The 27,975-nt window shown below is 37.1% G+C and overlaps 5 protein-coding genes across 7 annotated transcripts; 1 reads left to right on the top strand and 4 right to left on the bottom strand.

Moving 5' to 3' along the window:
- Positions 1 to 145: 145 nt before the first annotated feature.
- Positions 146 to 20,692, bottom strand: LOC116166296 (acidic mammalian chitinase-like). Of its 3 annotated transcripts, none has more exons than XM_031481215.1 (9): positions 20,590 to 20,692; positions 1,618 to 1,638; positions 1,403 to 1,576; positions 1,122 to 1,354; positions 954 to 1,078; positions 801 to 903; positions 563 to 748; positions 388 to 510; positions 146 to 334 (listed from the first exon to the last, which is right to left on the bottom strand). In XM_031481215.1, exons 4-9 carry the CDS (start codon positions 1,251 to 1,253, stop codon positions 212 to 214), a joined length of 792 nt encoding a protein of 263 aa, XP_031337075.1. In that variant the 5' UTR covers positions 1,254 to 1,354; positions 1,403 to 1,576; positions 1,618 to 1,638; positions 20,590 to 20,692; the 3' UTR covers positions 146 to 211. The 3 variants fall into 3 exon arrangements, with proteins under 3 accessions (XP_031337075.1, XP_031337076.1, XP_031337074.1); XM_031481216.1 differs by lacking the exon at positions 20,590 to 20,692 and adding an exon at positions 2,779 to 2,840; XM_031481214.1 differs by lacking the exon at positions 20,590 to 20,692 and having other exon boundaries at positions 1,618 to 1,713.
- On the top strand, positions 3,209 to 4,299 carry LOC116166375. Its single transcript, XM_031481330.1, has 3 exons — positions 3,209 to 3,574; positions 3,653 to 3,851; positions 3,947 to 4,299. Exons 1-3 carry the CDS (start codon positions 3,209 to 3,211, stop codon positions 4,297 to 4,299), a joined length of 918 nt encoding a protein of 305 aa, XP_031337190.1.
- Positions 20,693 to 22,600: 1,908 nt separating the features above from the next.
- Positions 22,601 to 24,760, bottom strand: LOC116166374. The gene has a single exon (XM_031481329.1). It carries the CDS (start codon positions 24,758 to 24,760, stop codon positions 22,601 to 22,603), a length of 2,160 nt encoding a protein of 719 aa, XP_031337189.1.
- Positions 24,761 to 24,790: 30 nt separating this feature from the next.
- On the bottom strand, positions 24,791 to 25,474 carry LOC116166373. The gene has a single exon (XM_031481328.1). It carries the CDS (start codon positions 25,472 to 25,474, stop codon positions 24,791 to 24,793), a length of 684 nt encoding a protein of 227 aa, XP_031337188.1.
- Positions 25,475 to 25,714: 240 nt separating this feature from the next.
- LOC116166372 lies at positions 25,715 to 27,619 on the bottom strand. Its single transcript, XM_031481327.1, has one exon. The coding sequence runs from the start codon at positions 27,617 to 27,619 to the stop codon at positions 25,715 to 25,717; it is 1,905 nt and encodes a 634-aa protein (XP_031337187.1).
- Positions 27,620 to 27,975: the final 356 nt, after the last annotated feature.

Here is a 27,975-nt window from a genome sequence, read left to right as displayed (position 1 = left end):
TATATATGATTGTAATACACCATACCCTCATTTCGCCCTAAGCAGCCAGGTCTTCAAGTTTGTCATTTTCTGCAAATGCAAACAAGTCAAAACAACCCAAAAAAATTTTCCATAAATTACTGTATTATACAAGTCGTGTAGAAAAAACAATTTAAAAATTGTACAAAATTATGATTGTGTTTAATTCCTCGAATCTCCACCAGTCACGTTGCTACAATCCATTCTTAATTGTGGTAAGAATCGGGTACTTTTTCCCACATTTTCCTCGGAAATCGTCGGTGTCAATAGACCAAATCATAGCTCCTCCTAATTTGTGTTGTTTGACATATTCCACCTACAAATAATATATTTATTAGACTTGTTGTATTAGCCGTTGTGATTACTGACCTTACTACTAACTGATCGTTGATTGTCATAACTAATCCACTGATTTCCTTTGTACGCGTACGGAATTTTTTGTGCATCATACCATACGATATTCCATTGGTTTGTTTTTAATTCCAGGCACACCTAAAATTGAACCGTGCATTAGGTAAAGTAGAACATCTCAAAATTAACCAACTTCGTTGTAACCTAGCATACCAGCTTCTACTGTAAATGGACCAGCTAGTCCTGGTTGGGGAGCTGGTGCACCCATCCCGTGAACTTGTGGGTTTGAAAGCGTAAAAGTTCGCCCATAAACGGGAATACCCATGATCAGTTTGGCCGGCGATGCGCCGTTTGAAATCCACGCTTCGATGCATTTAGACTGAAAACCGTACCCTTAAACTTAAGTCGATTGTTTAATACAAATGTTTTACCACAGAAGACCCAGAGGCGGCAATCAGAGGTGCATTGGCACCAGTGACTTGGTCCCACGATCCATGCAGATCATATGTCATAACGTTGATAAAATCTAGATATCTGTAACAGTCAAATTTAAAAAAAATGAATTTATGATTGTTTGTTTTTACTTGGATAGCGAGGGTACATCGTATGACGATGCAATGAAATTCGCAGTAGCACCAGTTGCAATAGAAAGTAGATACCGATTACCGACAGCCTTTCGGAATTCTTTGACCACAGTTACCAAATTAGCCTATAATCTGAATGTTTATTTTCCTTGAAAACGATTTTCATACCTTATCGCGAGGAGTACCACCTCTTTGCGCTGGATATTCCCAATCGATATCAAAACCATCGAAACCATATGTATTCATCAGATTCATGGCACTCTTGATAAAATTACTTCTTAAGGCAGGGTTTTCAGCCATTTTGGAAAATCTTTCTGATCCTTCGTTCCAACCGCCTACCGCTATGAGCGTTTTCAGCTGACGATTTTTTGATTTCAACTGGTTAAAACGCCGAAAACCTCCTACAATTTGTTCAGATGTATGACCAAATGAAAATTGTTCAATCTTACCATTATCAACGTCATTCCGGCGGTCTAAGATTTTTATCGACCCGGTTTGATCAATCCCAACAAAAGAGTAGATGATGTGGGTACAAAGCCGGGGATCTATGTCATCTACCTTAAACGCCCCATCTCCACGTCTATACACTGCCCAGCTACCATAGTAGCACACAATTTTCCTATCTAAAAAGACCTTTATTTAAAGAAAAACCTTAAAATCTTACCCGAAGCCGCAATTTTAAGGCCTACGGATAAAAAGTAACAGAATGTTAGTATTTTCGAATGCATCATTGAAATGTGGGAACTAGTAGCAAGTTGTTTAAAACTATCTGTCGTTCCGCTGCACAATCTAATAAATAAGTACCAATTTCGTTGTGTTTGTAGTTTATAACATATTAAGCAATTATGTGTGCTACATTTTATTTAATGTGTTAACGCAAATTGCCAAATCCACGGATTAAAACAATTTTCCACAAGGAAACTCATACATCGATCAGATCGTAAAAAAATGTATTCGATCCTACAATCAGTCAAATTTGTTAAATTATTTATTTTACTATATACCAAATAGTTTATATTTTCGAAATTAAAGCTTTTTTCACAATAATCACAAATCGGTGGTAAATTACCTACGTTTCCTATTTTTCCCAAACTGAATTTCCCTCATAAGTAAAACAAAATTTGCAATTAAGATTTTATATGGACTTGCATTGTAAGCTAAAACGTAATTTTGTAATTGATGTCATATTACGATAACCTCAATATTCTAGATACTGGAACATCAAGTTGTACACCTATGCAACTATAAATATGCACTTATTCTGGTCAGAATTGCCATTCAATTTCCATTTTGGTGAACTTGCGCTGCAGTCCGGCAAATTTTTGGTTTCAGATTTCATGTTTTCGTTTAGCTAAAATATCGGATAAAGTAAAAAGTTGTGAAAACTGCTTCGTCTTTATTTTTACGCCGAAGAACACATTCACATAACTTTTCATAGGCTCAATAAAACAAAGGATGGCTTATCATATTATGGGATGAAGTTTTATAACACTTTGCCCACGAACATTAAAAACTTAAATTTACTATCCAGTGTAAAGGAATATTTAAAATGTCGAGTATCTCCCTAAACGAATTTTTTAACAATAGCTTTAACGACTTAGAATGTTACCTTTATTTGGGGGAAATTGCTCTTTTGATTTATGTCCATTACGTGCAAATACTGATAGGCAGGGCCGTATCTAGGCGGTGGCGAAATGGGCGCCCGCCAAAGGCGCAGCTACCGGGGAGTCGCAAAATTGAGCCATGAAAAAATTTCTTTTGTATTAGGAAAAAAATTCAGGTTATTTAAACAAATGTTATTCCAGATTGTTAATACTGTACGTACCTGCAAAAACGGTGCAAAATATTAGAACATCCTCGGCACCTTACTTAGCCACAAAGTGCTTAACGGAATTGCGAAAGCAAGCAAGAAGCGGCAACAATTTGCGATCAACGACCGGTGCAAATTCCACGGAAGAAGCAAGTCAACTTCATGTCAATATTGCACATATCTTACAACAATTTGGTTTCCAACTTCGCAAGTGGAGAACTAACAACGAAGACAACTTATCAAAACCAACGAAGAGGAACCCCACACGTTATAGTTAACGATGCACAAAAAACTCTCGGATTATTGTGGAATTCGCGAGTCGATCATCTTAAATATGCAATGGACATCAATCCAAAATGCAAAGCGACAAAAAGAAGCATCTTATCCACTACATCGCAGTTAATCACTAGGGCTTTTGGGTCCCGTGATTGTCTCAGCAAAGGTAATGATGCAAAAATTATGGCAATTGAAACTGGATCGGAACGAGTCGATTCCGATGGATTTCTCCACGAAATGGATCAACTATTACGATGATCTCAAGTCAGTAGCCGAACTACGCATACATCGCAACGTAATTTCGCACTTAAACTACACTTCAATTGAGTTACATGGATTCTGCGATGCATCGGAAGTTGCGTACGGATGCTGCGTATATGTCCGAACGACAGTTGACAATTGCAATTACGAGACAAGATTATTATGTTCAAAATCGAGAGTGGCACCACTCAAAGCAATATCATTACCACGACTCGAACTATGCAGTGCATTGTTATTAGCAGAATTACAAGATCGTGTCATTGGATCACTAAGAGTTGCATTCACCAAACGATATCTGTGGACTGACTCAACAGTAACACTATCATGGATAAGAAAAACGCCAAAAACGTAGAAAACGTTTGTCGCAAATAGAGTAATCCAAATTCAAGATTTTACCAAAGGAGCAACTTGGCAGCACGTCAGCACCAAGCACAACCCAGCAGACATTTTATCTCCCAAAGATTTACTGAAACCACACATATGGTGGACGGGTCCGCACTTCTTAAGGTCACATGAAACCACTTGGTCTGAACAAATTCCAACGCCGAATTGTGAGCTTGAAATGAAAAATCCAACGACAATTGTATTAACAACCGCCAAATGTTCCAAAATTATTCATCAATTGTAAAACTGAAACGCATTATAGCGTACTGTTTGCGGTTTATTCACAATTGCAAACCGCAACAGCAAGGGTACAAGTCTGGACCTCTTCAGCTAGAAGAAGTTCAAGATGCTACAGTACGAATACTAAGAGCATGTCAGCAGGAAGCATTCTCTGCTGAACTACAATCAGTAGCTAAGTACGGTCAGGTGGGCACCAAAAGCAATTTAAAGACGCTAAACCCATTCCTGCACACTGACCGACTGTTACGGGTCGGTGAACGGCTGACAAATTCGCACTTGCCATTTGAACAGCAACACCCAATAGTATTGCCCAGCAGTCATCAAATTACCACAATGATAATATATTATAAAAACGTTACAAGTGTGTTTTGGTGAATGGTGTTCAGCTTCAATCCGAATTAATCTATACGAAGAATGGAGTTCCTCAAGGCTCTCTCTTAAGACCATTTTTGTTTATTATGTACACAAATGACTTTTTTACTTATATGCACCCGAATCACAGTATTGCTTATGCTGACGATATTTCGTTACTCGTATCGGACAAAGATGTTAAAATAGGAATCGCCAAAAGGCAAAATTTATTACAAGAAGTAGATACCTGGTTCATTAGCAATAACTTAAAACTAAATAAAAATAAAACGCATATCGTAACCTTTTCAACGAACAACAAGGTTACCTCCGGGAAGTGCGCTAAGGTATTAGGAGTGTATGTAGAAGACGAATTAACGTGAATCAATCATATAGATTACGTGGTTTGTAAATTGTCCAAGTCATTGGTTGTAATAAGGGTCAGTTACGTCAGATTGAACTGAATGCAAATAGTTATCTGGAAAACTCCAAAGAATGTTATCAAAGCAGGTAGTTGAGTTAGCGGTTACTCTAGTGTAATCCTTTATCAAAATTTTTAATCTAAATGACATAACAACGAATGTCAGATCCTCTAACCTCTAAAGTGTAAAAGACCTGATTTACTTGAAAAATTAATATTAAAGTCTCCTGCTAATATAATTGAATTAGACTTCTTATAACAATGAACCAACACTTTCTCTAAATTATCCAAAAATATTTTCGGGTCATCACTAGGCGATCTATATAACGTAATAACTACTACTTTAATTTTAGGGATAATAATCCCACAGAATTCGGCATTCAGTTCAGAGTCAATCAACTGAGGGTTGCCGAAAAATGAATCTAGGAAAAAAATCCCCTGGAAAAAAAAACCCGGATATAAAACCCCCGGAATAAAACCCCCGGAATAAAAACCCCTATGAAAAAAAACACCAGGAAAAAAAACCCCGAACAAAATTTAAGCGAAGTTGGTAACAACTGCAGATTAACTCATAAGTTCTCTTAACCCAATTCATAATAATGAGTTGGTACATTGAAATGGGTAATTAATTAATGCAATAATGAAAAAAGTATATTTATTGAAATAGAATAAAAAAACATTATGGTACAGGGTAACATCACTGAACACATGTACATGTATGGTTATTAAAATCTTATGTTATGGCTAACAGCATTTAGAAAATCTACTAAATTCCTTACTCCATCCCGATACTCTTCGCATAACAGTTTCAGCCTAGCCTGCATAACAACATAAGCTGGCTTTTTCTTTTTCGGCATTTGTCTTCCTATTTGTCGCTGCTGCACCTTGGTTTCATCCGTCGATAATTCCTGCCTCATTTTTTGTATGAGCACCCATACGGTGGGATGGTTTTGGCCGACCAAGGTCGAAAATCGATGGTTCCAACCTTCGGTATGGTTGTTAGTCCGCTCATCGTCTTGAAGGGTGGTATTATGTACATTCCAGCAAGGCGGAGGAAAAACCGGCGGGACATTTCGTATCCGCACATTATCATCATTGACATTTCCTACTCGTCTATTTGTCCCTGACACGTACGTGGCATCGAAGTACTCCACGAGGTCTTCGGCACCTTCGGGGATGTTTTGCCTTAAAAACTCCATACCTCTGGCAACATCTTCCAAAGGTAGAAAGGCTAAGCCGTCCAGCATACCACAAAAGTTTGAAAAATCTTCATCTTCTCGATAGCGACGTTGCAACCCAAGTTCTTGTAATTTTCGTTGGGTAGACTGACACAAATGGTAAAAGCACCCGCGAATAGTAATATGATGAATATAATGAAAATATTAATTTATATAGAAACCATCGTCAATGGGATTGAAAAGAATGTAACCCCATTAAGAATGCCTAATTACGATTAAGTGCACTTATCAACAAGATTTGCAAAATGCAATAATAATAGGAGATTTTATTTTACCGCGCTCATTAATTACCCATTTAACTACAAAAACTCATTAGGAATGTCTGGGATTAAGGGAAGAAATGAGCTAATGAACATTGAAAATAATAAAATTTGCAGTTGTATAAGAAATTATTTTGAATTTGAATTTTGCTGGGTTTCTTTTCCTGGGGTTTTTTTTCCCAGGGGTTTTTATTCCGGGGGTCTTTATTCCGGGGGTTTTATTTCCGGGGTTTTTTTTCCAGTGGTTTTTTTTCCTAACCCCCCGAAAAATATATCTTCCCCACGTTTTCGGTTCACTCGACAAAACTTAGATGCCAGTACATACGAGTAGTTCTGTATACAACCGGTTTCTAGGTTTTCGTTATTAACCAGTGTTCAGTTATGCACAATAAGTTAATATTAGATGCCTCCAAGTAGAGAGAAAATGGATCAATTTTATTGGATAACACTGGATATTAATATGAAAAAGATTAAACTTAGTATGGGTGTATCCACTCGTCCATCTTTTCCAAAAGTGCTGGAACATTTGATGAAGCCTCGTGTGTGCGTCAGCTGTTTTCCGGTGTTTTGATTACGCGTTCTCGCGGGATGTAATTCAGTACGTCTCCAATTGGGAAGTGCCCCGGTGTTAATGCAAGCAAGTCATTAGGATCGCTGTAAATGGGGGAGTGGAGGACAGATTCAATTTGCACAAATACTGTTGTCAATTGTTCAAAAGTTAGATGAACATTGTGGCATTACCTATGATCCGTTTCGTAATCGATTTTGCGGATTTAATGCGGACGACTCAGTATAAATGTCCAATCAATGGAATTGAGCTTAAAAAAATCGGAAAATTCATTGTCTGATAGTAATTTGCTTACTTGTTTTAATTCTTGGTTGGCGTCTACAAAGTTTGTGGCATTATCTGAGTATAAAGACCTACAAATGCCTGCTACTGACGAATCTTGACGTGGATAAATCACTCGCTACCTATGTTAACAAAAAGATGTTTATCTCACATACGCCTTTACAATTTTGCGATTATGCGTTTTCCCGTCTTTAATCAAAAATGGGACGGCGTATTAACAGCTGTATGCAAAAATGGCCCTGTTGGGTGGAACATGTTCATGTGGGAAGTCTGCCATAAGTTTTGCAAGGAAAATTTGAAAGGCTGTTAGTTCTGACTTGATCCATGATAACACAATTCTGGAATCGCACCAAAAACAAACCCTATTCAATTTTGCCTTAAATTTGAAAGAATCAATATCAATAACTTTGTACTTTGTGAGCTACTCTCGCTATCTTGATTGTTTTAAGTGGAGCAACTCGAAAGCGTCACAGAAACGCTAGTATAATTTTGAATAGTGACATGTCGCTTCAATTCATGTAATTGCTAAATTTTATGTAACTTGTGACAATTTCGATGCATATCGTGCACGGACTGTTTTAAATTATGGAATATATGTTTTCATTATACTTTTTTGTATTGTATAAGCACCTTAACGTTAACTTGTATTTAAAGAAATATTAAAGTAAGTCTGTATACTGCAACAGAACATAAAGCTTCTCTTAATTCGGTGAACTATACCCTGAAGAATTCGCTATTTTAACTTGATTAAAACGAATGCTCAACATTGGTATTTACTTCACACGACGAAAGCTTTACTTACTACGAATAACAGTGGCTGTTTGTCTTTATAAAAAAATTCATTACCTATAAAAGTTAGTATATAAAACATCAACACGCATGAAACGCATCACACAAATGTTTCAGATAAAGTTGACACGGTAGGACAAGCTGTAGTTGAGCGCATATTTTCTTTGTTTTATCTCGTTTATAGGGAAAACTCGGCCTTTGAAAAGAATAACCAAATTTAAAGGTACAAAGAAAGAATCCACTGCGTATGAATATATTTTCAGTATGGCTAAAAGTGAAAGGAGTCGTGTTTTTACTACGCACACACACGCTGCCGTGCTTAATAGAAAAATACTGGTTTCGTGCAACAGGTCAGCGTAAATGCGAATCTGCTTTGCTATCCTAATTCACAAACAAATCTTTTGCTTTTCAAAAATGACTTTTGGCAAAGAAACACATACCCTCGCGCCGTCGCGGTATCTTGTTTGCAGGTGGCGCTTTCGTGCATCCTGCATCCTGGAGTCATCCCCCACAACAACCCTCGGCCCAGTTTGACTACGGTAGCTATGTTATGCGGTAACGCTTTGCTGAAGTTCTTTCCGCGCTTTACGTGCTTATACATTTATCAAATTAGTTTCGCTTTTAAGTTTTCTTGACTTGTCCATATAATCTTCTGATGTAATTTTCCTTAAGTTAGTTAACATTTTTTGCAAAACGTAAACTTTCAAAACTTTTCTATCGCACTTTGAAATATTAATGCAACTTTGTCGAAGTGCGTGTGCGTTAAGATAATTAGATACATTTATAATGCATTTATTTTTATTAAGTTTTATATTAATAACACCGCCCTTGATGTGCCAACACCTAGACCCACAAATAATTCGGCATAGTCGATCTAGAAACCGACTGTTTAGATCAACCCGACATGGCGAAGAAGTCGAGACGATCGCTCATAATTTAACGGAATTGAAACATTTTAACGTAACGAAAGACCCGTTTTCTCCGAAAAAGACGCGACTCAAAGTAGAGCATGATGTATTTATGCCATTAAATAAGGAGTCGAGTCAATATCTAACCTCTATGCGTTGGAATCTCGCCGAAATCAGTAACTCTACAAAACTAATAAATTTGTCAGCCGCATACAATTTAAAAAGAAAGATCACCGTAGATTCCAGTGCCGGACCAATTTTAACAAGTAGTTGGCAGTCGAAAGAGAAAGGCTTTTCCGATGTTACAGAAGGTACTACGTCATCTAGTTTTTTACATGGTGACGAAATTGACGAGTTACAGTTACAGGACGAATCATTAACGGACACATTAAAAGTTGAACTTTCCTCGGAAAAATCAATTACTGAGAGTGTTCGTAGTGGTAACGTTGACATAGTTACGAGGTTTTTAAGAATAGTGGAATCGCAACATTTATTAGGTGAGAACTGCACGGCGGGGACGGATTTAAATTTAGGGGAAGGTGTTGTTGATCGCTATGCACAAGAACGTTTTCGTGTTGAAGCAGACGTCGCGGTAAATCGCGCCAATATGCTGACTCGCATTTGGAAATATGCTGATCCCTCCGTTGTTATGTCGGAATATCTTCTTCATGCATCTGTATTCTCTATGGTTGAATTCGATAATGACATTTTCGCCGCAGGAAATTGTTACGACCAGTATCAATACAAAGATTATTGGTTGTTTTGCCCATATGCTTATCGCTTGCCCGAAGGACCAATCCTTGTTAAGGATCTTGCTGTGGAATACAAGTATCTAAGTAACACGTCTGAATGGTTTTACATAGCGAGAAAGAACGCCGAAAAGGTTATAAAAAACTACAAGCAGTTTAGCAAAGGTAAGTTCTTAATATACCTTTATTCAGACACAAACTCAACTTCTAGATAAATAATAAAAATGTAAGTTCCTCAAACTATCTTTTGCAGTCAGGATATTTCCTTTCCGGCGAATGAGTGAAACAATTAATTTGCGATTTCGAGTTTGTAAATTAATCACATCATAATAACCGACAACTGATAAATACCGTAGCAAACGCTAACATACAAACTTTATATGTGAGGGTGTTCCGTCGCTATTAATTTCCATCGCAGTGCCGGAAAGTGTAAAATAAACAACCTCTTTCTACTTCCAAATTGCTTAATTTCTTAACAAACGTTAGATAACTTAAATGGATTAGCGACATATGTCTGTTTTTGAAGAAACATTTACTCCTCTAAAAAACCCGAATACGGTGTCATTACACTTGGCATAATATATTCTTTTGATTTGCGTTTACGACTGAGGCCTGGCAATTTAACAATCGGGACTCTTTAAAACAGCAAGGCAGCTCCGCGGAAAAACGTTTTTATAATCAAACCATGAAACGCGGGTCTTGGAAATTATACTTGGATTTTAAAAACAGCTCCGCGAATATAAAACGCAGTAATATAAAATGGAAGGGAATGGAAATTATATGCAGATATGTCATAACATAACAACCAGCAGTATGTTTATACATGAAATCTGGAAACCGAGATAATGAGTTTAAAAATGTAGACAATGTTTGGGAAAACATTGATGGCATACGTGTCTTATCCTTATAGTCCAGTCAACCTGTGTTTTTAGTGGGAAAAAAATAGTATAAAGCTAATTTTTTCCCCATCGACTACTACCATTTAGACAAGTGTTTAGCCAAAAGTCCCCATCCCTACCCCCCTTGCTTCCCTCCCTGTGCCCCCCTAAACATGAAAAGTGTAAGGGTTTCTTAAATCGCGTCTCTCTCGATTACTAAACAACATATCGGATTGCAATTTGTTTTATTCTCTTTGCTATAACATTGTCTACAAATAAGTTTCAATTGACTTTCGTCGTAACTTTTACCGTTTCTCCCATTATTACCTTTAAAATGATATGACTTAGTACGTACTTTGTTGAAGAGCCTGCGAGATTCAGCCGGTGTAATGCAGAATGCGTACCCAGTCGTGGCGGGCTTCGCCGAGGTAGGCCCGGCGGCGCGACGTTGCAATGCTAATCTTGTTGTATAGTGAGTGTTTTTTTTTAACTTTAAGGTACACTATTGCATTTTCTCTAAACAAAACCAAACGAGTCTCAGTGAAACCTAAATTCCACCCTTTTTAAATTTGTGTCAAATATTAATAAGTCCTTGTATAAGTACAGCTAAACGTTATATTTTTTGATTTTTGTTTATTTAGAGTTAATTTATTTGCTGAAAACCAATCACCTAGTTTACCAACAATACTGTCTCGTATACAATCAAGGTTTGTTATCTGGAAATCCGAAAAAACTAAAGAGGTATCATCCGCGAATTGTAAACAAGTTGCGGGGTTCGTATACTTTTGCAAATCGTTTACGTAAATAATAAATAGTATAGGCCCGAGAATTGAACCTTGTGGTATTCCATATTTGATATAACCTGGACTAGAAGTTTCAGTGCCTAGATCTACATATTGTTGCCTATCTCGCAAATAGCTTTGGAAGAGCCTTAATACCATTCCTCTAATGCCATAAAATTCTAGTTTGGTACTTAAGATGTCGTGGTCTACGCAGTCGAATGCTTTAGATAAATCGCAGCATAGCATCATGGAGTACTTATTGTTTTCAAAACCATCGACCAAGTCACTTACTAATTTACTTAAAAGATCAATGTGCAGGTCCAATGATATTATATTTATTCACAAATTTAATTAATTTACATTTAATAATTGACTCAAAAACTTTTCCTAATATTGGCAGTATGGAGATAGGCCTGTAATTGTTTGGTAGTTCGGCGTCTCCACCCTTATGTATTGGCAAGATTTTTGCACATTTGAACACCGTTGGGAATTCACCTTTTTCAATGCATGTGTTGTACAGTGGTGTCGCGTCTAGTGTTTGTTTATTGTACCGTACTCGACTGCAATCGGTAGATTCAGGATACGGTACTTACTTAACAGTGCGCACTGCGCAGGGGTGTTGTTAATTCGAATTGAAAATTCTCGCACATCGTCCGTGATAGTATTACAAGCATGTTACGCCGCTTATTATTCAGAAAGTTTACGTTTGCGACACGAGCGAGCTTGCGAGCGAGTGGAGCAAGGTTATTCCGTGTGAAGGGTTATTTAGGACTTTAGGGTATACGGTTATCATTTCCAATGTCTCCGATGGTTGCAAGGATTGTGAAATCTGTGAATTTTTTTTAAACTCCACGCAAGAGTATTTTAACACATCATAACATGATCCCATTCCCATTATGTGTTTTTACTTGAATTCTACAATAGTTTTTGTGTACTAGTAGAGAAAAGTGTGTCGAAATATTCTTAATATTCATATTAGTAGCGCAATTTTTAACAAAGGGTTTACCCAGTTGCCTAAAAAACGGCTATACCAGAATAGCATAAAAAATATCCCTTCCTACAGAGGGTTGTAGAGTAAGTGGATTACAATCACCATTATTGAGGGGTCGATCTTTATCATGTGGGTATGATGGTATCAGCAGTAATATATTAAAATTATTTTATCAGCTTTTGATGCATTACTATCTTTATCTAGATTTCAAAGCGACATCTACTTTGTGTCGCCGAAATATATGACCCTCATTAACGGTGATCTGAAGGTTTTTGTGAATTTCCCCAATTAAATGAAATTAAAAAGAAATAGTTGCAATAATTGAAGTAAAAATCGGATTGGAGATGCCTGCAATGGGGCTGAAGGTCTTAATTTTGTACGAAAGTATGATTTCAGAAAGCAGATCAGAATAATTACATCGATATTAGGGATAAATTTTGAATGTGTATATCTATATATAAGTGCATCAAATAAAATAGTTAGCTCATTTCCAAGTGATCCTACTCTTCTGTAACTTAATTTTATTTTGCAGTAAAATGTTCAATACTATACGTACAGACATGCATAGAACGTTTAGTGGAAGTATACACCTGCGCAACTGCTGGAAATAGTTCGAGTCCCGCAAATTACGTATGGATTATTGGATTACATGTTGTACGGTATAAGTTTGAAACCTTATAAACGTAATTGGCTGAAATAAACAGATCCGGTAAAGAAATGTGCTCTATTAATAAATATGCATTTAGAAATTTGATTGTTCTAATCGCTTCTATCGGAAGTTTTACAGGCAACGCTTAAAATTGTGATTTTTACATTTTAAACGGTTTGCACGAGAGCGTAATTTATTGTTTATGAACAACATTATTTAATAAGACATTCTTGCCACCGCGTGGTCCAAACACCTCTTAACCAATATCGACTAACAAGCTCTTTGGATTGCTTTTGTGAGAATTTACATTACCTGGTTTCGTTAAACGAAAAACGGATAACGACAGGGGTTCAAGAATAGGGTTTGGCTATTTAATGCGGCATTTTTATTCAACTCTTTACTTATTTGTAATGATTTAAGCAGTGTTACGGTTAATAGCTTGGAGATATTATTTTATTGCATAAGCAAGGACCGTTTTGGATATATTCAAGGTATCACAATCTCATTCATAGCGGTGAAGTTTCTCTCGCATCCACGGCTTTGTATGTCTTTACATTTGAACCCCAGGCATCGGAAGCGTTCGTGGTCGCCGCTCAAAAATAGATCAGTTTCATTCCTCCATTAGCGTAAGGGAATATGATTCCATGTGTCCTACTGAATCTGCACAGCGCTCGTCAGTATAGCAGAACAAATCAAAAGTGGGACGGTGGAGGCGAAGCCACCTCCATACGGAACCTATCAACATTAATATTACGCGATGGATAGCCATGCGTTTAACAGTTTAACCCATGATACTAAAACTACACTCATTTAGGAACTAATAAACTTTGTTGCAATTTAACATAATAACTAATAAACAAAATCGACTTCTTGATCTTATTATCGCAAATGATCTATTTAATTGTATTATTTCGTTCCATTTTTCAGTAAGTAGCGAAATAATTAGTGTCTGGAAACAAACCCGATAAAAGACGCACGTCTTTGACTCTTTGATGGTTTTAGTTTGGTTTTTTCCCAATTTATTTATTTATTTAGTAGCTTAATGGGCGAAAAGGTTTTCGTGGGACAGTCTCCTCGGTTTTCCCATAAGATCAGCTAAATAGTCAATGCAAGAGATGCCGTTGCTGTAAGTTGCTGCAGTGGCCTCATGGACCATGGAAGGCAGTTGTAGGGTAGGTATAGCCCAAAACTAGCCAATTAGTTGGGATTAACGTGGCAGTGTTTCTTTCTGAATAAAAGAATACCAAAAAGTGATGATTTGCAATAGCTAGTTTTCGAAGGGATTCAGGATGCAAATGCCCTCAATTAAAGTCGATCCAGTTATTGTTCCTACGTCGCGTCGCTTGATTACGCGTACAACCTACTGTTACTTGCAAGTTACTGGCACAGGCACAACTATTTTTTAGTTGAAGAAGTTGTCAGAACTCGACTATATTCCTACTCTATAATCACTTGATTGTCATGCAAAAGACACAGTACCACGCTTCTGATGAATTTACATTTACTTGCCTTACAGTGACTCTATAGAGACAGTGTGGTCATATCGTTGTGTTATTGTCTATTGGTAGTTAGGAGATCCGCCATGTTTTGGCCAAATACACAAGATTGGTGGAAATTAACCTAGAAACCAAGGTGATGAATTTATCTTGCTCGACACAATTGTGACAGTATTATTGTAACCATAGCTAGCAAAATGTACCATCTGGACAAATTGAATTAGCATGGAACAAATTAATTACTTACTACTTACTTGAGAAATTCGCCGCGTGTTAGGGCATTAAGAAGGTGCTGTGCTCACTCAATAAAGACACTACTTTAACGTGAAGTGAACGTTGGTAGGAAGAGTACTTACAGTGTGCTGGGATCTGAATACCCCGAGTGGCTAGCTCACCAAAATAAATGTTCAATCCGTAAACTTACTTAATGCAGTGGCCGTGGCGTACCTAGGTATTTTTCGAAGCGATGCCGGATCAGGTTTTGGCGCCTTATCACTTACCATTGAGCTCTAATTAATAAAACACCGTACATTTTTGAGAGAAACTTTACACAACATTTTAAAAGCACTGCACTACTTAAATTTTAGCAAAATGCTTTGAATAACGAAGTCTTTCACTCAACGAAGAATAGAAATACATTTATTTATAATGTTTTCAATTCTCGCGTCAAATTAAGCTATGGCATAGGGTACAAGTCGTAGAAATGATTGCGTCTTACAATGGGGTGCAAATGGTGGTCACACTAATACAGACTATTGTATAGATCACAAATAAAGTATTATTATTACTATTAGTTTAAATTTGCAGTCACTTTTCCTACCGCTGTAACTTTGTACTACAAGGGCCATCCAGAATGTAACAGACGTTTTGAAATAAACAGGCTTAGGCTATATTTATAAAAAGGCTTAGGCTATATTTCAACATAGTCGCCATTCGTATTGAGGCGCTTATCATGGCGTGGTACAAGTTTTTTTATTCAAACTTTGTATACATCCGCCGCCTGTGGGGGCGTCAGAAGCGGGTACCGACAAAGGAAATGTGGTAGCTCTCGATAAGATCTTACTAACGGTGGAGTCAAAACTTCAAACCCGAATTGCCGGCGAATGGGATGTCGAAGGTGGGTATCGACTAAAGGAATATGGTAGCCCCCGATAAGATATTATTCATTGTGGAGTCAAAACTGGCTAATAAAAGTACTGATCTGCCACACAAAAATGCGCTGATATCCCTTGGATCTAACACGAAGACTTTGGTAATTTTTTTCATTTTTTAACGATGTTCGGTTCATCCTAAAGGAGCGTAAATTTAGTTTTAATTATATTTCAGTGCACCCTGTATTCGACTTTAGCCAAGTATTAGAATTTAACTGCCGTTCTTGTCTTTTATGACTGGCCTATCCGGTTCACCACGTATTGCCCATCTCGACATAGTGCCCTCGGTGCTTCAGCGCCTCCGACGCGCCCTCCCGCCTTCAGAGCGCGGTGCCGCGGCACATTTGGCACCTACCTAGTTACGCCACTGACTTAATGTTCATTTGTTTGTAAGGTTATGGTTTTATGAACTTGATGTATGTCTCAATTTCGTCGTCCGTGGACTGAATGAGGTAGAACACAAAAGAAAAGTACAAAAGAAGTACAAAATTGCACGAATTAGAATTTTATTTTTTCCTTTTAGCGATCGATTTCGGGGTTATGGTTTTAATCTGTATCTGGATGGGCGTAATAAATATAACAATAATAATAACAATGCACATATGAACTGAACAGATATCATACACTTGACCACCTATACCACACCCGACACGAAAGTTGTTGCCTACCATAGCTCACAAATCGTATTTATTAAGAGAAACTGTTTACATATTAGCAGAAAAATATACTCTGTCTAAGATAATTCACTCGGTTAATGAATGTAATAATAATAATGCATTTAAAATGAAGTGCCATACAACTGGAAAACGTTTAAAAATGAACATAGTTTGGCTGTAACGGGAGGTATGTATGGCATAAGTATATTCTAATCTATTTCTTAACAAAATATTGTTCCTCTGCAGAGCAGTGTTCGCTCTAAAAACATAATGTACATTGAGAAAATGATGAGAAATGGATTCTCAATTGGTAGTTAATATGTATAGATCCAAGCTGCAACGTTCTTCACAGTGCATCGCTGACAACTGTAACGAGTGATAAATTTACGCAAGTGAGCGTAGATAACAGACAACGGAGATTCTTTTAATTACACGGTGTATATGATATCCACTATCTTAAAAAACAAACTGCGCCATTACTATCCCATTAAAGGATATTAGTTGTGAGATGCTTCTAAACTGATTGCCCCGTTGTTAAGGGTATCTCCCACAAATGGTCGTCGTGCTATAGGATCATTTTTAATATTGAGGTTTCACACTAGCCCTTCTCTTTTTACTCATAGAAGAATTACGCAGAATTAATGTGCTCTGCGTGATGTTTAGGAAGGGTAATAACCATAAAATTTAAAAAAAAAATGCATAATTTTGTCATTTCAGGCATTATTACACACTGTGCCCTGTTTTCATAACCACAAGTGAGATAAATTGAGGAAAAGGGTTTAAACACCAAATAAAATTATTAATTAGGCAAAAAAAACTTGCCTTTAATTTTTCATATATGAAAATTACAGTTTTAGCTCTTTCATTTTTGACATTCAAAGCATCCGCCTCGAATGGAGGCCACTTTTAAAAATTACACCTCTTTATTTGACGGTTGCTTGAAATGCAGGTTTTAAAACGACCGTTTCATAATTTTGACGTGTACTCATATAATAAAATTGTGGGGGACCATTTTTTACACGGCGTTTAATACGTCAGAAACGTCTTTAAAGTATACATTATTGTTAGCCCCGCGCACGATGAGTGGTAAATGGTGTATGTTGCGACGAATCGTTTTGTATGAAGGCGATTTTCTTCGTAAAATCAGCACGTACGAAGTAACACAAAAATCAAGTACAAATCGCACATAACGGACATTTTTTAGTTATTGTTGTATTATATGGTCTCACGAGCCGAATATTTAAGCAAAAATTCACAGATTGCGCAATCCATGCAACCATCGGAAATATAATTAAAATTATTGAATAGTTCTCAAAGGTGTATGTAAATATTCAGTTACGTTATAAAAAGAATGGCTTAATAAGTGCGCCTTAACGACTCTTTTAAATTTAAAAAAATTGTAAGGTTTGATACAATCAGAACTATAATGTATAAGTCAACTCTGAGACTGTTATTTTTAGATCTACTTAGCTTATAATAGGGCGTTTTTATATTTTTTTTGCTCCTCGTGTAGAATAGTTGTGAGAGAAGTGCAACCGAATTACTTATTTCATTCTAAAAAGTGGGGATATTTTTCAGTAAGTATCGGATACCGTGGTGCGATCGACTTCCCAAACCCTGCGTATGTTACTCTTTTTTCCATAAGGTTAGGCTTCTTCTTAATTTTTTATTCAATATTAAGTATAACCATAGATTATATACAAGTATATAATCAATAAGGACTGATAATTTTTTACATTATATCAAGCGGAGAGTTCTAGAATATTGATAACTTAAAATATCAAATTTCAAGGTGGCAATTCAATTAAGCAGATGTAGCGATAACCATTTTAATATTCAGTACGATTGATTGGAGGCACTAAATAAATGAGCAATAGGATGAATGACGAAAACAAAAGGTATGTACGAATTGTGTTTTGTATTACAAAAAAGGATAGTAAGATTGATCTTTGGTCTTAGTGGGAGAACTTCGTGCCGTGAATTCTTCAAAAGCAAAAAAATATTGACCGTGGCATCTATATACCTCCTCAAACTACTATGTCACATTCACTTAAATAAGCACAACCTTCTGAGGAATTGTGACATTCGTAGTTATAACACCAGACACAAAACCGATTTTGTAAATTTTAAAGTGAAGAATAGTTATTGTACTAAATCACCAAATCACGCCGGTGTAAATTTCTTTAATAAGCTTCCAAGTGATCTGAAAACTATTCAAAATAAATTTATATTTAAGCGGAAGTTAAAAACGTTGCTATTCAATCATTGCTTCTACACTGTGAACGAATTCCTCACTCTTACTGCACATCTTTAGTCTTAGTGTTCTTGTGTTTTCTATTGTTCCATAGTGATCATTAATGGCTTTAATTTATATGTATATTTTAATAGTTGTTTGTTTGTTTCATGTTATGTTTATATATACACATACACACACATTGTAAGTACCCAAGTAATTGTAAGACGAGTGCAAAAATTACTATGTAATTACTTAGCACAATAAATAAAATGAAATGAAATGAAATAAGCCTTTCCCGTTTAAATAAAAATTGCCTCTGCGCCCTGTAAACCATGCTTTAAACGGCATTGCGCCCCATTGCATGCACCAGTACTTAGTTACGCACAGGAATACCGCGTCGGTTCCAAAGTACAATAAATGCTATTTTAGATGATCATTCGTACATTGTTTTCTTAGATACTGCCAAAATTGAGATCGAAATTCAGAGGGAAATTATGTTAAACATATAGCATTTCCATAACAAGACATTCCATTTCAACACTAACGTCAACTAATCTATTAATCAATTACCAAAGATAATTCAACACTTTTGAAAGCGGTGGAATAACGAGTATTTTTTTGTCAACTCTGCAAGTTCTCCCTCAATGAAAGACAACAGTTACTTGGACCCCATTGCAGATAGACAATCTAGTGATTATCTAAAATCTAAAATGCTGTTACTGGTGGTATGTCTGATGTAAAGATGTTAAAGAGAAGTGGCCCCAAGATGCTTCCTTGTGGAACGCCAATGGCGAACATGTGGATATGTGCGTGCTTCCATTTACTGGGGAAGTGGCCTTTTCGGAGATCCATTGAGCAGGGAGGCTAGATATGCTAGGCTCTTCTTGGTTAAGTGCTGAAGTACAATGTTGGGTATAAGGTCATATAAAGGTGCTTTTCGTTTGGTTAAGCTGCTTTCAGTGGGCTATTTCTTTGGGTGATGTGGGTTCAATGTTTGCGGGGATGGGAAGATTTCTTTCGATGTGGTTAGTTATATGAAGTGCTTGCGTGGGGTTGCAGATATTTAATGGTGATACCTTTTCGAGGTGAGTAGCATACGCTTCGGATTTTTCGGCATCTGTGTTCCAGAGGGAAGGGTTGGCAGTTCGTCGTTTTGTTTTAGGATTCGTTTAGTGGTTTTCCACATCCCTGAATCTATCGGGCCGATGTCTGCGATGTATTTTTTGTATGATTCGATTTTGTATGTGTCCAGTTCATTTTTAATACGATGCGTTAGATAGTTTAGCTGTCGCTTCTCGCTTGATTTTAGGGTTTCGTGTTCGTTGCCACTGTCTTCTTGCTTGGCTCTTCTCTTTAACCATACTGATTATATAATTTGGAGCACGATTGTGGTCCGTCCATGAGCGTCTGGTGATAGTTAAGATGGATGATTTTACTGCTTCAGTTATTGAGTTCATAATTTCTGATACCGTAGAATCTACGTCCTCGTTACTGTTTAGACTATTAGGCTTCGTTAGATTTGCATCTAATTGATCTTGAAAAACTTCCCAGTTTATTTGCCCACTGATTAGTTTAAAAGGAGGCTGCCTCGTTTTTGCACCTCATTTAAGAGTCTTCTGTACCCACTGCATCCAATGTAAATTTCCATAAGAGCGCCCGCCATAAAAACTATTTGTTTTTCCAAGAACAATTTTTTTAAAGAACTATTTTATAAATTTAGACCTTTATCTACAAAATGTTCGGACTATTTTTTTTTTAAAGTTTATAGCAACTTAATACCGATTGTTTAAAGATTAGATGTTTCGCACCGATTATTGCGCTAATCTGTTTTATTTTTTTACTCTCGATCAAGACAATTTATGGAAAAAGTAAACCGACAGTTTTTTAGATAAGTTACTTCTAAACATGACCCCAAAAAATGAAATCATAATTTTTGTAAATAAAGTCTGTATCTTGGCGGGCGTTAAATCAACAATTTGAGTGTAACAAGTGGCGCCGCTGCTTAGTCTCGGCGGGAACTAACTAAGGACCAAGACAGGAGTTGACAAAGCAAGAATATCATCTTATCTCTTGCAGCTATAATCATCTACACACTATAATGTAAAAAAGTTGCGCTTAGGTAAAGAAGACTCTTAATGGTGGCGTTAATACATCTGATTTGCGCTTTAATTGCCCTTGCGAGAGCAATATTTATCCATTAGTGTGTTACGTGCGCGGGTAGATATAAATACGCGGTTAGATGAAAATATTTGGATGTACTCACAGTTTGGCTATAAAGATAGCTTTGAGGTCGGCTGTTTCGCACTGATAACGGAGCGAAATAAACATCCGCTCAGCACCAGAACTTTAACTCCATTTAATGCTCAAAGAATATAATAATCTGCTGTTTCTTGAGTTCATTCGAATGAGCATTCGACTATATTTTAAGCAAAATTTGCGGTAAACGGTCTTGGAAGAACTGCCATGCTCAGCGGGCTCAGCCCATATCAATTATCGTACAAGTAACTATTTAAAACAAAGAAACCGTTAGAAGAATAGTTACATTCCATCAATTTTTTCATGTTCTGCCGTTCATAATTTTTTAACGTATTATTTTTACCATAGAGTAAACAACGTTTATTACTCTATGTTTTTACTCTATAGAGGAATACCTACTTGTGACTTTCACTTGTCTTATTTGTATTTTTAATATTGTTAGTTTTGTATGAATTTCTTTGTCTGTTTGTACCTTGGTCTGTAATTTGACGTGTCGCCACCAATTGAATGTGACATTACGATTAAATATGCATTACATTAAAAGGACAAAGATTGCGATAAGCTGCATTTAAAACAATATGATGTTACAAAGCGTAAGACGTGCACGTTAATTTACGGTCCCTTAATCATGGACCTTTCGTTAGGCGGTGTTATTTACCTCGATTACTCAATACTGCGGAACTTAGTAGTTGTTAACACTATAAATGGGATTTATTTTGTATTTACCCGAAATAGTTAGGTGCCCGCCGATTGATTGATTTATCCCCATTACAGAGACTTTCGGAACATTACGATCATAAAATATTAACTTCCAGTTAAGAGGTTCTGGAAAGTAGTGTACATATCTATAACTTCAAATGATACGCAAAGGCAACGTCATTTTAATATTTATTTTCCACATCAAGAGCTTTCGTCCCACGTTACCCGGAATAGATAATTTAGAAAGGCCCTTGTATTATTGCCTGAAAGGAATTTATGTTTGAACGGAATCGTTCTAACAGAAATAATAACTTGGGCATGTTATGAATTACATCCACCGAGAAAATATTTACGCCGCTCGTTTTCAGGGGTTCATTAACATTATTCTGTTTAAAAATTGCGCCGGATTATATTGCCAACTGGTATAAACAGACAGATATTTACAATTTTTGTATTTGCCAGCACTGTCAAATTGTATACATCGACAAGTGAAGAAGGACGTGTTCTGAGAGAAACCTACTGGTAGCGAGTAGCGCATTCCCGAAGGTATTAGCGGAAAATGTTTTATCTTTGTAAGAGAAGCATATATAAGTAGTGAACACGAAGGTTCATCAAAGCACGGTATTGACGTGTAAAATAATGATGAAAAATGTGTCGTCCAGGTTTAATAACATGCCCCTTGACGTGTGCTGCGTGCAGAAATCAATACGATATTCGCGTTGACAAACACCAAATCGTGAATTTTACATAAGTCGATGGAATATGTTAGGTTCCAAAAAACTGGGCCTAGGGTCGACGTACAAATTTATAATTTATGAGAGACCTTTTATAATTGAAAAAAAGCATCGACAATTGGTAAAACACGGTATTTAATAGTGCTTTATTTATCAATGAATTAAACGATTCACAAAACAATACGTAGGTACAATACGTTACTACGCTAATATCAATAATTCTCGATCTTCCTATTTTTCCCGCTACTTCTTTTTTGTACCCTTGATTATTCACGGATTTTCTACATCCTCCCGGCCCAGTGATTTCCAAGGGAAATAGTAATTGAATTGGCCGTCTCAAAACGGTCTGGTCGGCAGTTTTCACTTCGCAGGCCCTAACTCTTCCATCACGTCCATGAAATAACTTCATTATTCGGACTAACTTCCAAAGTAGTCTTGGTAGTTATCGTCATGTAGCAAAGCCACATCTCCAACTTCTATCTTCTTAGACTGAACTTGATGTTGATTATGGAACAGTCGTGATTGTTGCAAATAGTTATTTTGACCAAACCTTCCAAAATTTCTGCGTTAACTTGTTACGATTTTTTACCATTCCATTTTTGCAAATTTGTTTCTTTTTATATCCGGATGGTTGTTGTTGATATGAAATCCACATTCGTTACTACCCAAAAGGAAATGTGCTGGTGTCAAAAACATTAAATTTTCGGGCTGATCATCCAAGTAGGTAAGCGGTCTCATATTCACCGTAGCTTCAATTTCTGAAATGATGGTTTGTAGTTCGTCACAATCAAGGGATTTCTTTCCAAGTGACAATTTTAGAGCATCTTTTACAGTTTTGACCATTCGTTCCCAAAATCCGCCCCACCACGCGGCGCGCTCCACAATAAATCTCCATTCAATGCAACGTCCTGTGACAAAATTTTGAAATTTATCGGTGCAAATTATTTTGTATAATTCTTTCAATTCTAAAGCTGTTCTCTTAAATGTTTTCGCGTTGTCTGAATAAATGATATCCGGAACTCCCCTTCTTGAAATGAACCGTCTAAATGCGTTAATACAGCTCTCTGCTGTTAGATTAGGAACTATTTCAAGATGTACGGCACGTACCACAGCACACGTTAACAGCATGATGTAAGCCTTTTGCCGCCTCGATTCGTTGATAATGTATAGAGGTCCAGCGAAATCTAGGCCCGTTACCTTAAATGGTTCTGCTGAAGACACCCTACTTCTTGGTAAGGGTGCAAAAGGTTCATTGCCAGGTTTTGCTCGTAATCTCTTGCAAATTATGCATTTGCTCAGTATAGATTTTACTCTTTGCCTGCATTGTAAAATCCAAAATCGTTTTCTTATATGTACCATCGTCACGTTTACTCCACCATGCATTGTGGAAACATGAGAGTTCGAAATAAGTTTATCCGTTAGAAATGACGTTTTAGGTAACACCACAGGATATTTCGTTTGGTACGGTAAGGAGCTTTCCTGTAAACGGCCTCCTAATCTCATTATATCGTCTTCATCAAGAAAGGGACTTAGCGTTAAAACTCGAGAAGAGGGTTCAATTTTTTTACCTCGCCTTAGGTCAGCTATTTCACTTGAAAAATGCTGTCCTTGAGTTACCTTTATCCAATATCTTTCAGCCTCCTTTAACTCTTGAGCCTTCAAGCTTCCAGTTCTTTTGTTCTTTTTATTTCTTAGATTATGGTAATATCTTTTAACATAAGCGGTAATGCGAAAGATTTTCTCCAAACTACTAAATCTCTCAAGTTTGAAGATTGGTTCGTTATTCTGGATTACTTCTTCTCCTTGTACTAGCAAAACAGATGCTTCAGATCCTATCGCGATATCTTCTTCAGGCCATTCTTCTGGTTTAAATTTCAGCCAATTAGGTCCATGTTTCCAAACTTCCGATGTCATAAGACCTTTAGATGTTACACCCCTCGTTAGTAAATCTGCTGGATTCTCTGCCCCTGGACAATGGCGCCATACTCCAACTGAGTTCTTCTTAATTTCAGTTACACGACTGCGAACATACGGTTTCCACCTGTCAGCTTTGCCCATGATCCAATATATCGTTATTTTCGAATCTGTCCACAAAGTGCAGGAATGAAATTTAACGTCAATATTTTCAAGTATAAATTTCTGAAGTCGAGTTGCACAGACTGCCGCGGTGAGTTCCAGTTTTGGTAACGTTAAGCTCTTATCTCCCTTTTTGTCAATTGGAGCTACTCTACCCTTAGACATGATAAAGTTACATTCGACTTCGTTTTCGTTAACTACTCTGAGATACGCCACTGCTCCATACGCCTTTGGGCTCGCGTCCGCAAAAATGTGAAGTGAAACTTCGGAGTTTCTGTCTTCGAGTGCACATCTGGTAAACGAAAAATGTTTCAAAGATTTCAGTTCAAAACACCATCTCAACCATTCATTGGTGATATTATCAGGTGTGGTTGAATCCCAGTCGACCTTAAGTTTCCAAATTTCTTGGAGCAATATCTTATTTGCTCTTACCAAAAAGGGACTCATAAAGCCAAGTGGATCATAAATTTTCGATACTATTTGTAGCACCCCACGTTTCGTTATAGATTTATTATCGATTTCATATAAAACTGAAGTTATATCTACTGCTAACTCGTCATCGTTATGGTACCATAAAATTCCAAGTACTTTCTTGGCATTAACGTTTTCCTCGCGTTTCATCAATTTTCTGAGCGAAACGTCATTGCTGTTCCACTTACGTAAATTCATATTAGCTTTAGCTAAAATTTCTTTGGACTCTTAGTAAATACGTTCGGCTTGAGTTACGTTATCAACTGCTACTACCAAGTCATCCACATAGAATGAAGACCTCAAAATTTCGCAAGTGTCTGCTAGATTTTCCGGCTGCGATTGTAAAAGTTTCTTAAGTGTAACCGCCAGCAAGAAGGGACTGCACTTAATCCCAAACGTTACACGTTTCATTCGGTATTTTGATATTCGTGGAAGATTATTGACGTCATCAATAGGAACGCTATACCACAAAAAACTGTGAGAATTACGATCGCGTTCTGCTATAGCGATTTGCAAGAAAGCTTTCTCGATATCGGCTGTAAATGCAACTCGTCCGACACGAAAGTTCATTAAAATTCGTAAAAGAAACGGCACTAAATTTTCGCCTTGCAAAAGTACGTCATTTAACGAAGGCATACCAGGGCCGTGCGCCGACGCGTCAAACACGATCCTTAATTTTGAAGTGTCTTTGTCATCCCGATATACCGCCCGGTGCGGCATAAAATAAATTCGAATGTCATTTGTCACTTCCGGTAAAAGTTCGGCACAATCATTGTTCATGTATTCACGCATCGCACAATCGTATTCCCGAAGTTTGCCGCGTTCGTTGAGTTTGCGCGTTAATGACTTTAGCCTATTGAAGGCACCGTTAAAGTTAGAATCAACCCGTACGTTTGGCTCTATCCAAGGCATGGCAACACAATATCTATCGTTTTCAAAAGTTATATTCTCATCTAAAAAGTGTTTTGTATGAGATTTGTCCGTCACGTTATCATTGTTTATCCCGATTGTTTCAAGAGTCCAAAAGTTTTCTAACCCGTTACCAACAGTCTCACAATCGAGCTCGCACTGTACGTGTAAAATGTTCGCCACGTTAATCCCGACCGAAAACGCGTATTCGTTAAAATGTCCGCTGCCTACACCGTGAATTGTTCAACCAAATTTGGTTTCGATCGCCATCAAGTCTTCAGTGATTTTCTTCGTGTTATTGGTCACTATCTTCCAATAAAAATCAGAACCAATTAAAAGCGATATTCCATGATGAACGTTAACGTTAGAGTCGCACAAATCCGCTAATCGATAATTTATGCTGAACTCATGTATCAATGGTTCTTTTAATGACGGTGCGCTCAATGAATCAAAACAAATTTCGGGCACTTCAATCGCGTTGATAGTCACCTCATCGTTAATATACTCGCTTTTCAACGTTAATGATACTTTTCGACATAAGCGAGCCGGAGCCCTTTCAGATTTTCCAAAAGGCATTATCGATATTTTGTGTGTCCCTATAACAGGTAAGTTATGCTTTCGTGACACACATTCTTTGATAAAAGTTAAATGGCTACCTCCATCTATAACCATACGTAAAAAACTCTTAGGTAGGCCACTGTTCGTTATTATTTGTGCACAAGCGGTTTGTAAATAAATTATTTTGCCTAAGCACCCGTTCGCTAACAAATTTGTCGACTCAAATTTACTACTCGATGCGTCATTTTTCGTGGATTCAGTTACAGTTGCAGATTTCTTCTTATAATCTGGATCACACATAGACGTTGCGTGTTTCGCTTTACACTTTGCGCAAGATACATTTACTCGACAAAACCTTGAATTGTGATTCGACTTGGTACATCGGAAACAGCACCCTTTAGATTTTAAAATCTCTTTCTTTTGCGCCAGCGTTATTTTGCTATCACAATCCATCGCGCCATGATCGTTAGAGTTGCAAAACAAGCACTGTTCTTTTACAGATGTAAGCAAACCTGCTGCTGTGCACGTTTTATCACTAGATTTCTGAAATCTATTTTTGTGAACTGAATTTTTCTCGTTACTTTTAGGCTCATCTTCCAAAACTTTAGCCTGTTCAATTGATTCTACTTCTAACTTAATAAAGTTTAAAAGTTGAGAAATTTGATGTTCATATGAGATTTCTTTAGAACTTATGACACTTCCAGCAACAGACTCGTTATCATCATTATCATTAGTTGTAACCTGTCGTTTGAGGAATTCAGTTCTCATAGTAAAGGGTAGTGCTTTTAATAAAATAGATTTCACCATCATCCCATAATTTTGTGGAGACACTCCCAGCGTCTGCAGAGATCGCGTTATTTTTGAAGCTGTATTGTATAATTTTCTCAATGAAACATCATTTGTGGTTTTGACTGGAGTTAAAGCTAACAGCTGTTGAGTGTAGTTATCGGCAATTTTTTCGTTATTTCCGTACTGCTCCTTTAAAAGCTCAACTGCATCTTTATAGCTTGAACTACTGGACGTTAAACCTTGAACGGTTATTGAAGCATTTCCAGTTAAAACAGACTTTAAATATGTAAACTTAGAAGATTCCCCTAGATCGTTATTATTGTGAACAGCAGTCTCAAACTGCTCCCAAAAGGCAGGCCACATTTTATAATCACCGTTAAATTTTACTAATTCTAATTTGGGTAATCTCACCGCCCTTTTGGTTTCTGCCCTTGTAGAAGCTGCTCTGGCTGCACGTCCTTCGGCTGTAATGGACCCCACGTCTTCTTCGGCGTCGACGATGCTGGCTGCATATTTTCCACCCGCGCTTGATAGTTCGAATTCCAACCTGGCAATCGCTGCAACCGCCTTATCTTCGTATTCGATAATTTTCTCGCACTCTGATTCAATCTTATCGACGGGTATCTCACTTGCTACTTCAATATTTACGCGTTTTAACGAGTCGTTCACCGATTTCAGTCTGTTAATTAAAACAATAGCTTCCTTGTGGTCAACCGGCGCGTTATCATCAGACATTTCGTTAGCCCGATCCACAAGTTTCGTTAGCTGCGTCCGATACGTTTTCTTTAGCGCTTGATTCATGATATGCTTCCGTTAATGCACTATTTTTGACAAACAGTTCACGTTATGACGTTAATTAAATTTTTTACACTTTAACTGTCAATACCGGCACGTCCGTTAGAAACCGAATTGTCCGTTATTAAAGTTCCACGATTCACTTTCCTCTTTCCCGGGTTTCGGCACCATGAAAAAAAAGCATCGACAATTGGTAAAACACGGTATTTAATAGTGCTTTATTTATCAATGAATTAAACGATTCACAAAACAAATACGTAGGTACAATACGTTACTACGCTAATATCAATAATTCTCGATCTTCCTATTTTTCCCGCCTACTTCTTTTTTGCTACCCTTGATTATTCACGGGATTTTCCACA

Source organism: Photinus pyralis, unplaced genomic scaffold (genome assembly GCF_008802855.1).
Source record: "Photinus pyralis isolate 1611_PpyrPB1 unplaced genomic scaffold, Ppyr1.3 Ppyr1.4_LG3b, whole genome shotgun sequence".
In the NCBI taxonomy this organism is placed as follows: Eukaryota; Metazoa; Arthropoda; class Insecta; order Coleoptera; family Lampyridae; genus Photinus; species Photinus pyralis.
This window is presented reverse-complemented; position numbering and strand designations above follow the sequence as displayed.

What these genes read in the sequence shown, in the direction of transcription:
- LOC116166375 (XM_031481330.1), top strand. Translation starts at nt 3,209, where the DNA reads ATGATGCAAAAATTATGGCAATTGAAACTGGATCGGAACGAGTCGATT. An exon ending in GTGTCATTGGATCACTAAGA is followed by an intron (nt 3,575 to 3,652) that starts GTTGCATTCACC and finishes CCAAAAACGTAG; the next exon opens with AAAACGTTTGTCGCAAATAG. An exon ending in ACAAATTCCAACGCCGAATT is followed by an intron (nt 3,852 to 3,946) that starts GTGAGCTTGAAA and finishes AACGCATTATAG; the next exon opens with CGTACTGTTTGCGGTTTATT.
- LOC116166296 (XM_031481214.1), bottom strand. Translation starts at nt 1,684, where the DNA reads ATGATGCATTCGAAAATACTAACATTCTGTTACTTTTTATCCGTAGGC. An exon ending in GTGGTACTCCTCGCGATAAG is followed by an intron (nt 1,079 to 1,121) that starts GTATGAAAATCG and finishes TTCAGATTATAG; the next exon opens with GCTAATTTGGTAACTGTGGT. An exon ending in GATGTACCCTCGCTATCCAA is followed by an intron (nt 904 to 953) that starts GTAAAAACAAAC and finishes TGACTGTTACAG; the next exon opens with ATATCTAGATTTTATCAACG.
- LOC116166374 (XM_031481329.1), bottom strand. Translation starts at nt 24,760, where the DNA reads ATGAATTTACGTAAGTGGAACAGCAATGACGTTTCGCTCAGAAAATTG.
- LOC116166373 (XM_031481328.1), bottom strand. Translation starts at nt 25,474, where the DNA reads ATGCCTTGGATAGAGCCAAACGTACGGGTTGATTCTAACTTTAACGGT.
- LOC116166372 (XM_031481327.1), bottom strand. Translation starts at nt 27,619, where the DNA reads ATGAATCAAGCGCTAAAGAAAACGTATCGGACGCAGCTAACGAAACTT.